General features: G+C 46.7%; 1 protein-coding gene across 2 annotated transcripts in view; it reads left to right on the plus strand.

The window, feature by feature from the left end:
• Positions 1-19,273, plus strand: part of LOC135549747 (furin-1-like) — a 101,713-nt gene that overhangs the window by 54,624 nt on the left and 27,816 nt on the right. For both annotated transcript variants that reach the window (XM_064980021.1, XM_064980013.1), the window contains exons 4-6: positions 2,696-2,791; positions 11,528-11,656; positions 11,849-11,925. In XM_064980021.1, the coding sequence (XP_064836093.1) occupies positions 2,696-2,791; positions 11,528-11,656; positions 11,849-11,925 (302 nt within the window). The remainder of the gene's footprint in view (positions 1-2,695; positions 2,792-11,527; positions 11,657-11,848; positions 11,926-19,273) is intronic.

Genomic DNA, 19,273 nt, shown 5'->3' on the forward strand with positions numbered 1-19,273 from the left:
ACTGGTCTGTGGGGAGCTGGTGAGTGTAAAGCTGGTGACTGGTCTGTGGGGAGCTGGTGACTGGCCTGTGTGAAGCTGGTGAGTGTAAAGCTGGTGACTGGTCTGTGGGGAGCTGGTGACTGGTCTGTGGGGAGCTGGTGAGTGTAAAGCTGGTGACTGGTCTGTGGGGAGCTGGTGACTGGTCTGTGGGGAGCTGGTGAGTGTAAAGCTGGTGACTGGTCTGTGGGGAGCTGGTGACTGGTCTGTGGGGAGCTGGTGACTGGTCTGTGGGGAGCTGGTGACTGGTCTGTGGGGATCTGGTGAGTGTAAAGCTGGTGACTGGTCTGTGTGGAGCTGGTGAGTGTAAAGCTGATGACTGGTCTGTGGGGAGCTGGTGAGTGTAAAGCTGGTGACTGGTCTGTGGGGAGCTGGTGAGTGTAAAGCTGGTGACTGGTCTGTGGGGAGCTGGTGACTGGTCTGTGGGGAGCTGGTGAGTGTAAAGCTGGTGACTGGTCTGTGGGGAGCTGGTGACTGGTCTGTGGGGAGCTGGTGAGTGTAAAGCTGGTGACTGGTCTGTGGGGAGCTGGTGACTGGTCTGTGTGGAGCTGGTGAGTGTAAAGCTGGTGACTGGTCTGTGGGGAGCTGGTGACTGGTCTGTGTGGAGCTGGTGAGTTTAAAGCTGATGACTGGTCTGTGTAAAGCTGATGACTGGTCTGTGGGGAGAAGAAAGAGGAAAGCAACACTATCTACTCTGTTCCATGACTGCAGCGTGGATTAGAGACCAATGGAAACTGTTGCTTCCTGACAGGAAGCCACATGGACTCATGGGTAATGGAGTGAAGTCGGCTGGTACATCTCAATTGTCTAACGAAGCTTCCTCTCATCTCCTTTCCCTTACCGGCACTGACATTAAACTGGGACAGCAAATTCCTGGTGGGCATCCTGTCATTTGGCTGTCACCTACCTTAGTGTCAGTGCAGAGACAAGGAGACAGAGGGGAAGCCTCTTGTAATTGTGATGCCCCCATAGACTGACCTGGGAGAGTGGTTCAGCCTCCCTAAACCTCTTCCCCTATCCATGCCCCACTATTTCATCTGATATCCCCAGCTGTAGGACACAGACAAATCCCCCATATTATCTCTGTTTTCATATTGCTGCTGTCAGTACAGTAGCGCCCCACCCCCAGTCTCCCATTCTTCTTAATGTGTTGACCTTGTGAAGGGGCCACCCACTGTGGTAGCATCTGCTCCAGTGTGATTCTGTACAACTGCCAACCAGCGAGGGCCTTTCAACACTGATTCATGTAAACACGTCCGATTTCTTCCCCAATGTTTTATATTTTTTATTTTTTACTTCTGTACACCAATTATTGGTTGGAGGGCAGCGCATTAAGGTGTGTGTTGTGTCGGTAGTAACCTTGGTGTTATTGAGAGGGGGCTGCTGTGGTTCCTGGTTGTCCTTCATGCCTGCCTCTCTGTCCTTGCAACAGTCTCTTGTCTCCCTGCTGCAGCTTCTATTCCACACCCCTCTCTCCACTTCCCTCTCTGCCTGTGTCCCTTTCAGCTGCTACACTGTACAAGGAGACAGCAGCCCTTAGATGGGGTGTGACGCAGGGTTGTCGCTGTGTGCAATCTGCCTCTGTCTACACTTTCTGCAGCACGCCGGCCAGACATCCCAGAGAAGAATAGCTCAAATCACATTTTATTGGTCGCTTACACAGTTTCTAGCTCCAAAAGCGCAGTAATACCTGGTAATAAAGTAAGAAATAAAACACAATGCACACATAATCCAGAGAAATCCTTCCCTGCCTTCTGTTATTACCAGGGCTTTGTGTGGGGAGGCAGAGCACAGTGAGGAGGGAGACTGAGGACAAAGACTGGGTGTCGTAGTGTGTCCTCCAGTGTGTGTGTGTGTGTGTGTGTGTGTGTGTGTGTGTGTGTGTGTGTGTGTATATCCTCCATTCTATGTTAATGTGGATTTTTGTTTGTGGGTCTGTATCTGTCTGCGAGAATGTGAGATTGTGTGTTTCTGTTTTCTTCTGTGTGTGTGGCCCCCTATCTGGCCTCCTCTAGCAGTTGTAATTAGTCTCAGCCTAGGCTGTCGTTAGGCTCGGTCTCTAATGAGGGGCTCCTGAATATGCATATTAGAACTGCTGTTCCCTTTATCTCTCTCTGCTGTCATCCCGCTCTGCTTGCTGAAACTAGATTTCTCTTTCATTCGGGGGAAACGGTGACCCTCATGTTCCCTCCTGCTCATCGTTATTCCTTATACCCTGTACTAATGGTCTTCCTCTGGTATATTGAGTGCCGTTTTAGCACAGCTACTTCAGTAATGGCCCTCCTCTGGTTGAAATCCCTGTTACTAGAGGAGTAGTGGCGTTCCCATCCTCATATTAGCATGGTGAGCGAGTCTACTTAAAGATGGAATCCGCAGTAGGGGAAACGGTGCCACTGTCTGCCCCACGGCTTTTGTTATTGTTTCTGTTTTGTTGACGAAGCGGATGTGAGGAGCCTCGCCCAACAACCAAAAAATTGCAGTACACATTCTGCTGCTTCTCACCAGTACAAAGTTGTTTGCAATAACTTGTTGTAGTTTCGCAGCTTCACCATTAAGGATTCCAGCTTTAATGGAGTGTCCAAGCCGAATGTAATCACGTCTCTCTGTTTGATGTCGTGACTGATGCCTGTCTCTCTGTCTCTCTGTCTCTCTGTCTCAGGTGATGTGGGCAGAACAGCAGGTGGTGAAGAGTAGGAAGAAGAGGGACATCTACACGGAGCCCTCAGACCCCAAGTTTACCCAGCAGTGGTACCTGGTGAGTAGACCAAGTCTGGCTGACGTTTAACAATCTTTATCACTTTATCTCTCAATAGGAAAAATATGAGGAAGAATGTGTCTCAAATGCGTCGGGAGAGAAATCAATACCCACTCTCAGCGCTTCATTGCCATCATAAATAAGCCACAATGGCTTCCTCAGTGTATGGACTGACATTTCAGAAACAACCTCTCAGACGACTTCAGACGACTGTCCATCACTGAAGCCACTGTGTTGTCAGGAGACAAACAGCTCAAACCTCTTCTCAGTTGATCAGTAATTCCTCTCTGTGCTCGGCTGTGTGCACTGTTATGTCTGGATGCACAGGGCTCTATAGAGCCAGTCTCTTTATTAAAAGGGAACTGACATAAGAGCCCATGCAGGGCCCAGCGCTCTGTTTAATCTGCCCGTTCTCAATAACTCAGTGGATAGTTCCCTGTTGGCTGAGTAAAAAAATCAACTTTGCTCTGTTCAATAGACTGTATTTAAACATGGAGGCCCTTTTGTCTGAAGGAGTGGATGCGATTAAGCGTCTTGGTTGATGCAGAATGGACTGCTTAATGACCATGGTCATTTAGGAGTCCATTATCAGAACGGCATACACATTTGGGTTTCCAGTCTTAAATTGAATTCATCTATTTATTCTATTCCCCAGACAATGGCACAATCCCCGAACGATACAGTGAATACACATAAAGGACTGAAATTAAACCAGTCTCAGTTATTGACTGTATGTATCATCTTAAATGCAAAGTGAAGCACTTTGACTTTGAGAAGGTTACACAGTCTGATCCAGTGGTCCATGAAAGAAACGGTGAGAACAAGTTGTGATTTCTCTTCACTTTGCTCCACCTTTAATTAGTCTCAAAGAAGGTTCAAGGCAATATAAAATAGTTGATTGTAATTCTCAACAAACAAACATTCCTCGCTTATTCTCCAGCACGCTGGTGCTGAAGCAAATCCAATTTCGCCCCATGTCTCCGAGCTGCTATTGGGGGGGGCTGACTTCACCAGTGTGACTAGCTACATTTAATTCCCCTTCGGAGTTCACAGCTCTGTCGCACACAGCTCGCGAGCTAACTCTCCAGGCACTCTGATTTGACTTAAGCAGTTTACAATCACGCTACAGAGGCAGGTGGGGAACCCGGGGCCCTGCGATGGAGCAGTATGGAGAGGTATAGCTGGTGCTGCTACAGAGGCAGGTGGGGAACCCGGGGCCCTGCGATGGAGCAGTATGGAGAGGTATAGCTGGTGCTGCTACAGAGGCAGGTGGGGAACCCGGGGCCCTGCGATGGAGCAGTATGGAGAGGTATAGCTGGTGCTGCTACAGAGGCAGGTGGGGAACCCGGGGCCCTGCGATGGAGCAGTATGGAGAGGTATAGCTGGTGCTGCTTGCTGTTAGTGTGTGTAGAGTGGGTTTAGTAAGGCTACTGTGGAGTGAGGTACGAGGAGGAGAGAGTATGCAGTATTTAGGTTTAGTGGGAGGATGTAGCTGTAGCAAAGGTGTAATAATGTTGTGGTGTTTAAGGGTGTAGTGTGCATGTAACAAGGGTGCAGTCAGGCAAAACAGTGTTCTAGATGGGGTGCTACTGTCTGAGAGCCGAGTCTGAGAGCCGAGTCTGAGAGCCGAGTCTGAGAGTCTCAGCCCAGGTGGTTCTCGGTGGCAGATGGTATCTGTGTAGTCAGTTTACACTGTGTCTCTATGATAAGGACATGGATAGACTCTGCTGCTACTTCCTCTGCTTATTTATATGTATGACAGCAGCTCATATCACTGGATAAATGGTGGAAAAATCTCAAAGCACAGTGTGAGATTTCAAAGGCAGGACAATTTGTTCATGTGCCAATATTTAATGCAGTAAGATTTATAGGATAGAGTGGGTCAATTTAGGTATAGGAAAAAGACAAATGCCAATGTCCAAGACCATTACAAGAACCTGGATAATTTTCATGGTAGTTTCCACTTTTGAGTCAGATTTGAGCAGGATTTTCTGAGTGAGATGAATCTACACAGATCAAAGCTTTGGCCATGGTTATCTGACACTAAAGGCCTTGGTATCTGACACTGAAGGGTTTGGATGAGAGGAAAATAGTAGGAGGGCACTTTTCAGACAAATTACATTAAATTGCGGCAGCATTCTAGAGAAATGGCTGTCTGAGAACGGCAAGGCATCAAACATGGTGTTTGACCAAAGGTCAAGTATGATAAGGAGAGAATACCAGAAGGCCTGTATAGAAGTCCCTCTGTACCATTACCCTGCTAGCTGATTGTCCACGAACAGACACTCAGGGGGTGGCTCTGAGAGATGTATGCGGAGTCTGGTCTGTCTGGTCTGGGACTGATGCTACATGCTGAGTGACGAGTCTGCCTACCTATCTGTCTGTCAGGAGGTTGTAAGCCTATCTGGTGCCACAGGATGCAGTCTGCCTCCCATGGGGATTTTGCCATTTTCTGTTATGATTGATGTCTAATGTAGCCTGACACATTTCTCATGGGCCACATCACCCAAACAAATCAAATGTATTTATGAAGCCCTTCTTACATCAGCTGATATCTCAAAGTTCTGTACAGAAACCCAGCCAAAAACCCCAAACAGCAAGCAATGTAGGTGTAGAAGCACGGTGGCTGGGAAAAACTCCCTAGAAAGGCCAAAACCTAGGAAGAAACCTAGAGAGGAACCAGGCTATGAGGGGTGGCCAGTCCTCTTCTGGCTGTGCTGGTCTGGGACAGGTAGCACGTCCGGTGAACAGGTCTGGGTTCCATAGCCGCAAGCAGAACAGTTGAAACTGGAGCAGCAGCACGGCGGCCAGGTGGACTGGGGACAGCAAGGAGTCATCATGCCAGGTAGTCCTGAGGCATGGTCCTCGGGCTCAGGTCCTCCTCCGGGAGAAAGAGAATTCGAGAGCATACTTAAATTCACACAGGACACCGGATAAGACAGGAGAAATACTCTAGATATGACAGACTGACCTTAGCCCCCCACACAAACTACTGCAGCACAAATGCTGGAGGCTGAGACAGGAGGGGTCAGGAGACACTGTGGCCCCATCCGATGATACCCCCGGACAGGATCACACCGGCAGGATATAACCCCACCCACTTTGCCAAAGCACAGCCCCCACATCACTAGAGGGATATCTTCAATCACTAATTTATCATCCTGAGACAAGGCCGAGTATAGCCCAAAAAGATCTCCGCCATGGTACAACCCAAGTGGGGGCGCCAACCCAGACAGGAAGACCATGTCAGTGACGCACCCCTCCTAGGGACGGCATGGAAGAGCACCAGTAAGCCAGTGACTCAGCCCCTGTAATAGGGTTAGAGGCACAGAATCCCAGTGGAGAGAGGGGAACCAGCCAGGCAGAGACAGCAAGGGCGGTTTGTTGCTCCAGAGCCTTTCCGTTCACCTTCACAATCCTGGGCCAGACTATGACCCACTGAAGAGATGAGTCTTCAGTAAAGACTTAAAGGTTGAGACCGAGTCTGCGTCTCTCACATGGGTAGGCAGACCATTCCATAAAAATGGAGCTCTATAGGAGAAAGCCATGCCTCCAGCTGTTTGCGTAGAAATTCTAGGGACAATTAGGAGGCCTGCGTCTTGTGACCGTAGCGTACGCGTAGGTATGTACGGCAGGACCAAATTGGAAATATGGGTAGGAGCAAGCCCATGTAATGCTTTGTAGGTTAACAGTAAAACCTTGAAATCAGCCCTTGCCTTAACAGTGTAGGGAGGCAAGCACTGGAGTAATATGATCAAATTGTTTGGTTCGAGCCAGGATTCTAGCAGACGTATTTAGCACTAACTGAAGTTTATTTAGTGCTTTATCCGGGTCGCCGGAAAGTAGAGCATTGGAGTATTCTAACCTAGAAGTAACAAAAGCATGGTTTTATTTTTCTGCATCATTTTTTGACAGAAAGTTCCTGATTTTCGCAATGTTACGTAGATGGAAAAAAGCTGTTCTTGAAACAGTCTTGATATGTTCATCAAAAGAGAGATCAAGGTCCAGAGTAACGCCATGGTCCTTCACAGTTTTATTTGAGACGAGTGTACAACCATCAAGATTAATTGTCAAATTCAACAGAAGATCTCTTTGTTTCTTGGGATCTAGAACAAGCATCTCTGTTTTGTCCGGATTTAAAAGTAGAAAGTTTGCAGCCATCCACTTCCTTATGTCTGAAACACAGGCTTCGAGCGAGGGCAATTTTGGGGCTTCACCATGTTTCATTGAAATGTACAGCTGTGTGTCATCCGCATAGCAGTGAAAGTTAACAACATTATGTTTTCGAATGACATCCCCCAAGAGGTAAAATATATAGTGAAAACAATAGTGGTCCTAAAACGGAACTTTGAGGAACACCGGCATTTACAGTTGATTTGTCAGAGGACAAATTTATATCTTTCTGACAGATAAGATCTAAACCAGGCCAGAACTTGACTGTGTAGACCAATTTGGATTTCCAATCTCTCCAAAAGAATGTGGTGATTGATGGCATCAAAAACAGCATTAAGGTCTTGGAGCACGAGGACAGATGCAGAGCCTCGGTCTGACGCCATTAAAAGGTCATTTACCACCTTCACAAGTGCAGTCTCAGTGCTATGATGGGGTCTAAAACAAGACTGAAGCATTTCGTATACATTGTCTTCAGGAAGGCAGTGAGTTGCAGCGCAACAGCTTTTTCAAAAATTTAGCGAGGAATGGAAGATTCGATATAGGTCGATTTAGTTAAAAAAATATATTTTCTGCGTTGAGGTTTGGCTTTTTCAAGAGGCTTTATTACTGCCACTTTTATTGAGTTTGGTACACATCCGGTGGATAGAGAGCCGTTTATTATGTTCAACATAGGAGGGCCAAGCACAGGAAGCAGCTCTTTCAGTTGTTTAGTTAGAATAGGATCCAGTATGCAGCTTGAAGGTTTAGAGGCCATGATTATTTTCATCAGTGTCAAGAGATATACTACTAAAACACTTGAGTGTCTCCCTTGATCCTAGGTCCTGGCAGAGTTGTGCAGACTCAGGACAACTGAGCTTTGGAGGAATATGCAGATTTAAAGAGGAGTCTGTAATTTGCTTTCTAATGATCATGATCTTTTCCTCAAAGAAGTTCATGAATTTATTACTACTGAAGTGAAAGCCATCCACTCTTGGGGAATGCTGCTTTTTAGTTAGCTTTGCATCAAAAATGTATCAAAAATACATTTTAGATTGTTCTTATTTTCCTCAATTAGGTTGGATGATTCAGCAGCACTGAGGGCGCTTCAATACTGCACGGTACTGACTTTCCAAGCTGTGGCGCCATTTCCATTCCAATTTTCTGGAAGCTTGCTTGAGAGCTTGGGTATTTTCTGTATACCAGGGAGCTAGTTTCTTATGACAAATGTTTTTAGGGGTGCAACTACATCTAGGGTATTGCACAATGTTAAATTGAGTACCTCCGTTAGGTGGATGGCTGATTTTTGTCCTCTGACGTCCTTGCGTAGGCAGAGGGAGTCTGGAAGGGCATCAAGTAATCTTTGTGTTGTCTAAGAATTTATAGCACGACTTTTGATGCTCCTTGGTTGGGGTCTGAGCAGATTATTTGTTGCAATTGCAAACGTAATAAAATGGTTGTCCAGGGTTATGAGGAAAAACATTAACTTTTTGCGTCGAGCAATCCCGGATCCGGGATCCTATTTATAGCCTCAAGCTCATTAGCATAACGCAACGTTAACTATTCATGAAAATCGCAAATGAAATGAAATAAATATATTTGCTCAAGCTTAGACTTTTGTTAACAACACTGTCATCTCAGATTTTCAAAATATGCTTTTCAACCATAGCTAAACAAGCATTTGTGTAAGAGTATTGATAGCTAGCATAGCTATAAGCCTAGAATTCAGCCAGCAACATTTTCACAAAAACCAGAAAAGCATTCAAATAAAATCATTTACCTTTGAAGAACTTCGGATGTTTTCAATGAGGAGACTCTCAGTTAGATAGCAAATGTTCAGTTTTTCCTGAAAGATTCTTTGTGTAGGAGAAAAATGCTCCGTTTTGTACATCACTTTTGGCTACCAAAATAAACCGAAAATTCAGTCACCAAAACGCTGAACTCTTTTCCAAATTAACTCCATAATATCGACTGAAACATGGCAAACGTTGTTTAGAATCAATCCTCAAGGTGTTTTTCAGATACCTCTTCATTGATAAATCGTTCGTGGAAGTCTGCTTTCTTCTCTGAATTAAATGGAAAAAGCTTTACGCACCAATTTCGACGCAGTGATATGCCTACAAATACGTCACAATGCTGCAGACACCTTGGGGAAACGGCAGAAAATGTGGGCTCTCTCCTTGCGCATTCACAGCCATATAAGGAGACATTGGAAAACAGCGCTTCAAAAATTTTGCTCATTTCCTGTTTGAAGTTTCATCTTGGTTTCGCCTGTAGCATCAGTTCTTTGGCACTCACAGATAATATCTTTGCAGTTTTGGAAACGTCAGAGTGTTTTCTTTCCAAAGCTGTCAATTATATGCATAGTCGAGCATCTTTTCGTGACAAAATATCTTGTTTAAAACGGGAGTTTTTTTTATCCAAAAATGAAATACTGCCCCTAGAGTTGTTAAGATCCACAACATTTATTCCATGGGACAAAACTTGGTCCAGAGTATGCCTGTGGCAGTGAGTAGGTCCAGAGACATGTTGGACAAAACCCACTCAGTCGATGATGGCTCCAAAAGCCTTTTGGAGTGGGTCTGTGGACATTTCCATGTGAATATTGAAGTCACCAAAAATGTGAATATTATCTGCTATGACTACAAGGTGACCATATCTCCATAACATTTACGATAGCAAATTTAAATTTACAATAAAACCCCCAACTTTTTCGTCTTTTCTGAGCTTCTAGTCATGAAATCTCTGCTGCCTACCCAATCACTTTTTATTGCTACAGTTTACAGGCCTCCTGGGCCATATACAGCGTTCCTCACTGAGTTCCCTGAATTCCTATAGGAGATTATGATCAGTGATTAATTCATTGACTATAACTGCCTTTGAATTGAGGGATCTAACATTAAGTAGCCCTATTTTGAGATGTGAGGTATCACGATCTCTTTCAATAATGACAGGAATGGAGGAGGTCTTAGTTTAGTTTTGCCCAACCCAGGTCAAGGAACAGACACTGTCTCAATGGGGATAGCTGAGCTGACTACACTGACTGTGCTTGTGGCAGACTCCACTAAGCTGGCAGGCTGGCAAACAGCCTGCTGCCTGGCCTGCACCCTATTTCATTGTGGAGCTAGGAGAGTTAGACAGGGCTCTATGTTTTGTAGACAAGATGAGAGCACCCCTCCAGCTTTGATGGAGTCCGTCACTCCTCAACAGGCCAGGCTTGGTCCTGTTTGTGGGTGAGTCCCAGAAAGAGGGCTAATTATCTACAAATTGGGAGGGGCAGAAAACCGTTTTCAACCAGCGATTGAGCTGTGAGACTCTGCTGTAGAGCTCATCACTCCCCCTAACTGGGAGGGGGCCAGAGATAATTACTCGATGCCAACACATCTTTCTAGCTGATTTACACGCTGAAGCTATGTTGCGTTTGGTGACCTCTGACTCTTTCATCCTAACATTGTTGGTGCCGACATGGATAACTATATCTCTACACTCACCAGTTTTAGCTTTAGCCAGCACCATCTTCAGATTAGCCTTAACGTCAGTAGCCCTGCCCCCCGGTAAACAGTGTATGATCGCTGGATGATTCGTTTTAAGTATAATACTGCGGGTAATGGAGTCGCCAATGACTAGAGTTTTCAATTTGTCAGAGCTAATGGTGGGAAGCTTCGGCGTCTCAGACCCCGTAACGGGAGGAGTAGAGACCAGAGAAGGCTCGGCCTCTGACTCCGACTTGCTGCTTAATGGGGAAAACCGGTTGAAAGTTTCTGTCGGCTGAATGAGCGACACCGGTTGAGCGTTCCTACAGCATTTCCCTCCAGAAGCCATGAGAAAGTTGTCCGGCTGCGGAGACCGTACGAGGGGATTTATACTACTATCTGTACTTCCTGGTGGCACAGACGCTGTTTCATCCTTTCCTACACTGAAATTACCCTTGTCTAACGCTTGCGTCTGAAGCTGGGCTTGTAGCACAGCTATCATCGCTGAAAGGCGATCGTTCTCCTGTAAATTATGAGTACAGCGACTGCAATTAGAAGGCATCATATTAATGTTACTACTTAGCTTCAACTGTTGGAAGTCCTGATGAACCATGTCCAGATAAAATGTCCGGAGTGAAAAAGTTTAATGAAAAAAAAGTTGAGTGAGGGGGAAAAAGTAAAAACGATAAAGTTGTCAGGTAGCAAAGTAAGTTTGGCAACAAAACGCACAGGAGCACGTAAACAAGTCTGCAAGTTGTGACCGGAAAACACTCATCTATATATTTCTGTTTGGTGACGATCGCTGTATATATTTTTTATTTCATAGTCTAAAAACAATTATAAACTTGGTGGTTCGAGCCCTGAATGCTGATTGGCTAACAGCCGTGATATATCAGACCGTATACCACTGGTATGACAAAACAAAACAAAACATTTTTTTTTATGCTCTAATTACGTTGGTAACAAGTTTATAATAGCAATAAAGTACCTCAGGGGTTTGAGGTATATTGCTTAATTTGATAATGCAAAGTTTGAGAATTTTCGTCATCTCGCTTCCGTGTCTTGTAATGGCTCTTTAGACTCTTGACTGGTTTTGGTGTTTTCTACTCTACAGTACAATACTAATCATCGTGACCTGAATGCCAAAGGTGCATGGGAGCTGGGCTACACTGGGAAGGGAGTGGTGGTGTCCATCCTGGACGATGGTATAGAGAAGAACCACCCAGACCTTATATCAAACTATGTGAGTATCACCGTCATCTTACCCCTGGCTTCAAAGCTGGAGCTGCTGCATCTCAATAGTTTAAGATGGCGTCCTTTCCATGATCCATGTTGATGAGGAGAGGAGGCCATTTTGGACTATTGGTTTTCACCCCTAGACTTTTGCTCCTCTTATCATAGATGAGTGATTCTGATTGTCACTGTCTGCCTGTAGGACCCAGACGCCAGCTATGATGTGAACGACGGAGATCCAGACCCTCAGCCACGATACACACAACTCAACGACAACCGGTAAGACCCTGATTTTAAAAAAGACAGTTTCAGTGACAGCAGAATTTGATCTCCCCGTGCCTAACTTGATTCTTTATTCAAATCTACCATTGACGTCAATGCATGATTATCATGGAAAAATCCGAGTCACATCGTGTGCCAATGCCACATAATGATTCAGTTCTGAGAGGAGAGATGTGTAGGACACAGGAAACGTCACGCCTCTACATGAATAGGCTGTTTCATTGTGATGTCCTGATAAAAATACTGTATTTTCTCATGCAGTCAGCTGAGAGGGGGAGCGAGACAAAGCCAAAAGTGGTGGTGGTGGTGTAATGGAGTGAGTTATGGTCACCATCACTCTGGCTTGGGTCCAGGTCTGTCAGGTGTTGGGCTACCCACTACTGTTAGAGCAGAGCTTCTCTGACTGGAAAGGGAAATGCACTCGATGAATATGTTGAATGTGACAGTTGAGATATTTTAATAAGCCGGGAGACCGATTGAAGTAGTAGACTCTTAGAGGGCCGGAGAACATCTCAATGGGTTTTGGGTCTCCCCCCAATCGAGAGCAAGCACATGTGCTTTAGAGTCTTAAATCACCCAGCTGCTACCAGGGCATTTCTGTGGCCTAGTTAAGTGGAGTAAATCTCCTGGGATTAAGTGAATTTGTGAAGAAAGCAGCTTTACTGCAGTGGCCTGAGCAGATGGCATTAAGACTTGTTTACTACTGCCCCGATGTCTTCCCTGCTGCCCTGAATTGATCGATTTAATTTCATCAGCGTTAACGAAATACGACAAATCTCCTGGCTCTGGAAAGGCCTGCTCCCCTCGTTTCACTCCCCTGCGTGCTTCCCCTTTCTGACTTTTAAATTGTGATTTTCCGTAATCTGCTGGTTTCGGGCTGCTAGCCAAATACCCTTTTTTACATTTTTTATCTTGAGGTCGACCATGGTTGGTGATGACAGACAAAGGTTATAGTTAGACGCTGGTGGAAATCAAAGGTCTCCAATTGAGACAGCATGGGTCTGGAGCAGGCACTGTCCACATGGAGGTCAGACTGGTGTAAGGAGAGATGGAGATGACCTCAAGTAAAACGACAGTGCACATTACTTCCTACGCTAGTGTGTATAGCCATAGGTCTTCAGCCTCCTGCTGTCAAAGAGAGAAAGTGAAACGGCGGAGTAAGAGCTAACGCCAATGGAGCTCTGTCACTGACCACACACACACACACACATCCGTTATTATGATTCCCCCAGCATACACACAGCCAACAGACAGTTGATTCCCCTATCCCACACACGCAGTGGAGTAAATGCCTTTGGACTGAGAATCCTCCTGGCTTGTCCTCTCCTCCCTGCCTAGCTCACCCCAGCCCTTATCTCCGGCCACCCAGCTCTGCCTCGCTTCCCCGTGGCAGGACTGAGGTGTGTGTGTGTGTGTGTGTGTGTGTAACTGCGTGGGGTTTGTGTAGGCGTGTGTGTAACTACCATGTGGGCAGGCTGGAGCTCTGTAAGGCTGTGTAAGGGTCTGTTCTCTGCAGAAAGCCCAGTTCTGTTCACCTCCATAAAGCTCCCTTTCTTCCCCTGCATGAGGAACGCTCCTCTGCAGCAATGTGGCCATTCAGCCCCGTGTTTCTCAAGTCAACATGTGATCTGGCCCTGTGGGTCTGCAGCCTTACTGTCTTAGAATAGGAGGATCAGCCTCTCTAGGGGCCTCTGCTACAAGCTAAAATTGGAATTGGGGGGGGTTCTTTTTATGTATTGAATGTTTCCCAAATACCCTTCCCCAGCTGGGAGTGGCGGGCTTTACAGCTAGGTATAGCGCGTGATAATCTCCACAAGATTTGAACTGAGGTTCTCTTGTTATTGATTTTGCCAACGGAGGCTTTTCTGTTATTAGAGATATTTTGGTAAAGCAGTGGGAAGTAGACTTGAGATATTTTTTTTACATTCTGGAGGAAGTTGATTTTATCACGCGGTGCTGTAACTGCTGTACTATGGCTGATATCATGTTATTCATATTTTAATTAAAAAGAGCCAGGGAGTTGGCTCATTTGAATTTGCCACTTTGAATAGTGCATTACATTAAGTTGGCTTGCTGCAAGATACCATCAAGGACAAAAAACGTAGATTAACTGTACTGTAGTTGTACACACACAGTAATGTAGCTGTATATTGGGTGAACATTTGGGATATTGCTGGTAGCAGTAAGTGTTTGTGATCATCATCTGACCACCTTTTCTCAGGCCTCCAGGGTGCCAGCGCTCTGTGTCTGTTAGTGCAAGACAGAAAGAGCTCTTGCTTTGTAACAGGAGGCATGTGTGTTTGTGTGTTGTATTAGCTTTCAGTTTCCGCTGTATCACTGTCACATGTCAGGTTGTATACACACAGCTTGAAATGTCTAGTACACACACATGTTTGTGTCTGTGCCAAGGCTGCAGGGGCCAAGTGAAATAGGTCAATTGATGTTATAAGTTTGCATTCTGACTTATCAAATATTGCTATCAGTTAGAGGAGGAGAACGCTTGTTCTTCATTACAGCCAATCATTTCTTTGGAACATTAAATCCCTCTTCCTAATGTTCCCGGTCATCAGTGTTGGGAGGAAGGCTCTATTTATCAGGAGCACTCCACAGAACAACGCAGGTTGATTCATTTTTACAGCGTCTCAGATTAGTTACACAAGATGTTTGCTTTGTATTCCCCCTCTGCCTCTGTTCCATAAACACTGAGAGACCTTTTGTCCTGTAGGTCAACTCATTAGTCAGCTGATTAAGTAGGAGCGGGGCCGGAGCAGTTGTCCAGATTTACCTCGAGGCAGAGGCCCGGCAGGCAGGCAGTGAGCAGAGAGCCTAATGATCAGCTGGGGCCACTGGCCCAGCCTCAGAGAGCACAAATGATTTTCTTCTCAGTAATTAATTCAAGTTAGGAAACGCAGAGCGAGTGGAAGGAGCGCCTTGCCAAGCTATCAATAGCCCAATATGCCATCTGAGAGAGAAGAAAGAGCTCTCACACAAAGATGAACTACGGCCCAGGCTCAAATGGAACCCTATTCCCTATGTAGGGCACTGCTTTTGGCATCATAAAAAAGTAGTGCACTATGGGTAGTAGGGTGTCCATTTTGGATTTTAACCAATTGGATAGGCCTTAGGAAATTTCATTATGTTACGCAACAATAATAGGTCTAACTTTATGTATGACCTGAAAGGACGTAATGGCTGTTAGCACTGTGTTTCTGATCTGTAGGAAACCTCTAAAGTTCCACCTGTAGTTTTTCCCACATAAAAATATTTGTCTCGTTAATTTGTTTATTCCATTATGTCTCCTTTTCTGGCTCCGTTTGAAATATTGTCTTCATGGAAGTTCCACCTGTGGTTTTCCCCCTCGTATCAACATTTATTATGCTAATGTAAGACCTTTCAGGAGGCAGCTGGTTGCCATGGGGATGTGAGCACCAAATTGGCTGCATCATCCCGAAAGTTCATCAAACTGTTGCCTTTTGGTTTCAGCCCTCTAGCTCCACACCAGTATGTATGGGAGCCATGTTCTATCGAAACGGATAACTATGAAATATGAGTTCCAGCTAAGGAGAAAGCTAAATCAGCATTTTCAAAGCACATTCATAATGTTGTTTTACCTTACCATGGAAATCAGCTTTCCTGTTTTATTTTAATATGCCCTTAGGTTAAGTTGGTCCAAACTTCTGGGAAGTTTGTCTTGTTTCTCTATGAGTTTATCATTCCAACACCGTCTCCAGTATCCTTTCCTCAGTTTACCTTTATCTATTACTTTCTGGCCAGCTCAGTTGAAAACTGGCTTTGTCAGTGGTGTTAAGACTGGCGATGGAGATGGCCTTGTCTCTGCTCCAGTAGTTCTGGTCAGGCTGACTTGCAGCTCCTCAGGGACCAGCCTCATTTCTTGCTCTGCTGCAGCCCAGACAAAGGAAGGATGGAGTTGCCCCTTCACACTGAGCTTAGGATTGTTTTTGAGTTTTCCCCCTACGGGTGAGGTTTTGGGCATGGCAAGCTCATTCTAGATCCGTGCCTAATGGTAAATTTTGCCAGGAGGAACGGCCAGCTAGCGGTCTGACTGAGATTGATTATTTGACCTACTGCAGTTGTCAATTAAAGCAAGGACGAAGACAATTGACCCAGCGTCATCACATAAAAGTAAAATTAGCATTTGGACTAATTCAATGTCAGTTTTGAGTTCTAGCCTAGGATTTGGGGCACTGATCCAAGATTTGTGCCCATGTTCCAGACTACAGTAGAGCAATTACTCAGAGTTAGTCTAATGTTTCAAAGTGACTTAGGTGAGGTATTACCCTATGGGTTTACCGTAGTGCCTAGACACTGCCTGCCTGCTTTCAGTTGAGCCCGTGTTTGAGTCTTCGAGTAGAATGTGTTTCCTCCACACAGTGATGTGATGCAAGTAGGGCTGTCTGTTCTTTGAATGAATGCTAATCTAATGGTTAGCTTTGGGCTGGCTGCCAGCTGTAGCTGTGTGTACGTCTGAGTCTTCTCTCCAGACATGTGTGTCTGTAATCAGATATTGCCTGTTGTGTTCAACTTATTGACATGGCTTTTTGTTGCTCTTATACATTTACATTTACATTTAAGTCATTTAGCAGACGCTCTTATCCAGAGCGACTTACAAATTGGTGAATTCACCTTCTGACATCCAGTGGAACAGCCACTTTACAATAGTGCATCTAAGTCATTAAGGGGGGGGGGGGTGAGAAGGATTACTTATCCTATCCTAGGTATTCCTTGAAGAGGTGGGGTTTCAGGTGTCTCCGGAAGGTGGTGATTGACTCCGCTGTCCTGGCGTCGTGAGGGAGTTTGTTCCACCATTGGGGGGCCAGAGCAGCGAACAGTTTTGACTGGGCTGAGCGGGAACTGTACTTCCTCAATGGTAGGGAGGCGAGCAGGCCAGAGGTGGATGAACGCAGTGCCCTTGCTTGGGTGTAGGGCCTGATCAGAGCCTGGAGGTACTGCGGTGCCGTTCCCCTCACAGCTCCGTAGGCAAGCACCATGGTCTTGTAGCGGATGCGAGCTTCAACTGGAAGCCAGTGGAGAGAGAGGAGGAGCGGGGTGACGTGAGAGAACTTGGGAAGGTTGAACACCAGACGGGCTGCGGCGTTCTGGATGAGTTGTAGGGGTTTAATGGCACAGGCAGGGAGCCCAGCCAACAGCGAGTTGCAGTAATCCAGACGGGAGATGACAAGTGCCTGGATTAGGACCTGCGCCGCTTCCTGTGTGAGGCAGGGTCGTACTCTGCGGATGTTGTAGAGCATGAACCTACAGGAACGGGCCACCGCCATGATGTTGGTTGAGAACGACAGGGTGTTGTCCAGGATCACGCCAAGGTTCTTAGCGCTCTGGGAGGAGGACACAATGGAGTTGTCAACCGTGATGGCGAGGTCATGGAACGGGCAGTCCTTCCCCGGGAGGAAGAGCAGCTCCGTCTTGCCGAGGTTCAGCTTGAGGTGGTGATCCGTCATCCACACTGATATGTCTGCCAGACATGCAGAGATGCGATTCGCCACCTGGTCATCAGAAGGGGAAAGGAGAAGATTAATTGTGTGTCGTCTGCATAGCAATGATAGGAGAGACCATGTGAGGTTATGACAGAGCCAAGTGACTTGGTGTATAGCGAGAATAGGAGAGGGCCTAGAACAGAGCCCTGGGGGACACCAGTGGTGAGAGCGCGTGGCGAGGAGACAGATTCTCGCCACGCCACCTGGTAGGAGCGACCTGTCAGGTAGGACGCAATCCAAGCGTGGGCCGCGCCGGAGATGCCCAACTCGGAGAGGGTGGAGAGGAGGATCTGATGGTTCACAGTATCGAAGGCAGCCGATAGGTCTAGAAGGATGAGAGCAGAGGAGAGAGAGTTAGCTTTAGCAGTGCGGAGCGCCTCCGTGATGCAGAGAAGAGCAGTCTCAGTTGAATGACTAGTCTTGAAACCTGACTGATTTGGATCAAGAAGGTCATTCTGAGAGAGATAGAGGGAGAGCTGGCCAAGGACGGCACGTTCAAGAGTTTTGGAGAGAAAAGAAAGAAGGGATACTGGTCTGTAGTTGTTGACATCGGAGGGATCGAGTGTAGGTTTCTTCAGAAGGGGTGCAACTCTCGCTCTCTTGAAGACGGAAGGGACGTAGCCAGCGGTCAGGGATGAGTTGATGAGCGAGGTGAGGTAAGGGAGAAGGTCCCCGGAAATGGTCTGGAGGAGAGAGGAGGGGATAGGGTCGAGCGGGCAGGTTGTTGGGCGGCCGGCCGTCACAAGAAGCGAGATTTCATCTGGAGAGAGAGGGAGAAAGAGGTCAGAGCACAGGGTAGGGCAGTGTGAGCAGAACCAGCGGTGTCGTTTGACTTAGCAAACGAGGATCGGATGTCGTCGACCTTCTTTTCAAAATGGTTGACGAAGTCATCTGCAGAGAGGGAGGAGGGGGGAGGGGGAGGAGGATTCAGAAGGGAGGAGAAGGTGGCAAAGAGCTTCCTAGGGTTAGAGGCAGATGCTTGGAATTTAGAGTGGTAGAAAGTGGCTTTAGCAGCAGAGACAGAGGAGGAAAATGTAGAGAGGAGGGAGTGAAAGGATGCCAGGTCCGCAGGGAGGCGAGTTTTCCTCCATTTCCGCTCGGCTGCCCGGAGCTCTGTTCTGTGAGCTCGCAATGAGTCATCGAGCCACGGAGCGGGAGGGGAGGACCGAGCCGGCCTGGAGGATAGGGGACATAGAGAGTCAAAGGATGCAGAAAGGGAAGAGAGGAGGGTTGAGGAGGCAGAGTCAGGAGAAAGGTTGGAGAAGGTATGAGCAGAGGGAAGAGATGAAAGGATGGAAGAGGAAAGAGTAGCGGGGAGAGAGAGCGAAGGTTGGGACGGCGCGATACCATCCGAGTAGGGGCAGTGTGGGAAGTGTTGGATGAGAGCGAGAGGGAAAAGGATACAAGGTAGTGGTCGGAGACTTGGAGGGGAGTTGCAGTGAGGTTAGTGGAAGAACAGCATCTAGTAAAGATGAGGTCGAGCGTATTGCCTGCCTTGTGAGTAGGGGGAAGGTGAGAGGGTGAGGTCAAAAGAGGAGAGGAGTGGAAAGAAGGAGGCAGAGAGGAATGAGTCAAAGGTAGACGTGGGGAGGTTAAAGTCGCCCAGGACTGTGAGAGGTGAGCCGTCCTCAGGAAAGGAGCTTATCAAGGCATCAAGCTCATTGATGAACTCTCCGAGGGAACCTGGAGGGCGATAAATGATAAGAATGTTAAGCTTGAAAGGGCTGGTAACTGTGACAGCATGGAATTCAAAGGAGGCGATAGATAGATGGGTAAGGGGAGAGAGAGAGAATGACCACTTGGGAGAGATGAGGATCCCGGTGCCACCACCC

The sequence above is a fragment of the Oncorhynchus masou genome, chromosome 1, assembly GCF_036934945.1.
Source record: "Oncorhynchus masou masou isolate Uvic2021 chromosome 1, UVic_Omas_1.1, whole genome shotgun sequence".
NCBI lineage: Eukaryota > Metazoa > Chordata > Actinopteri > Salmoniformes > Salmonidae > Oncorhynchus > Oncorhynchus masou.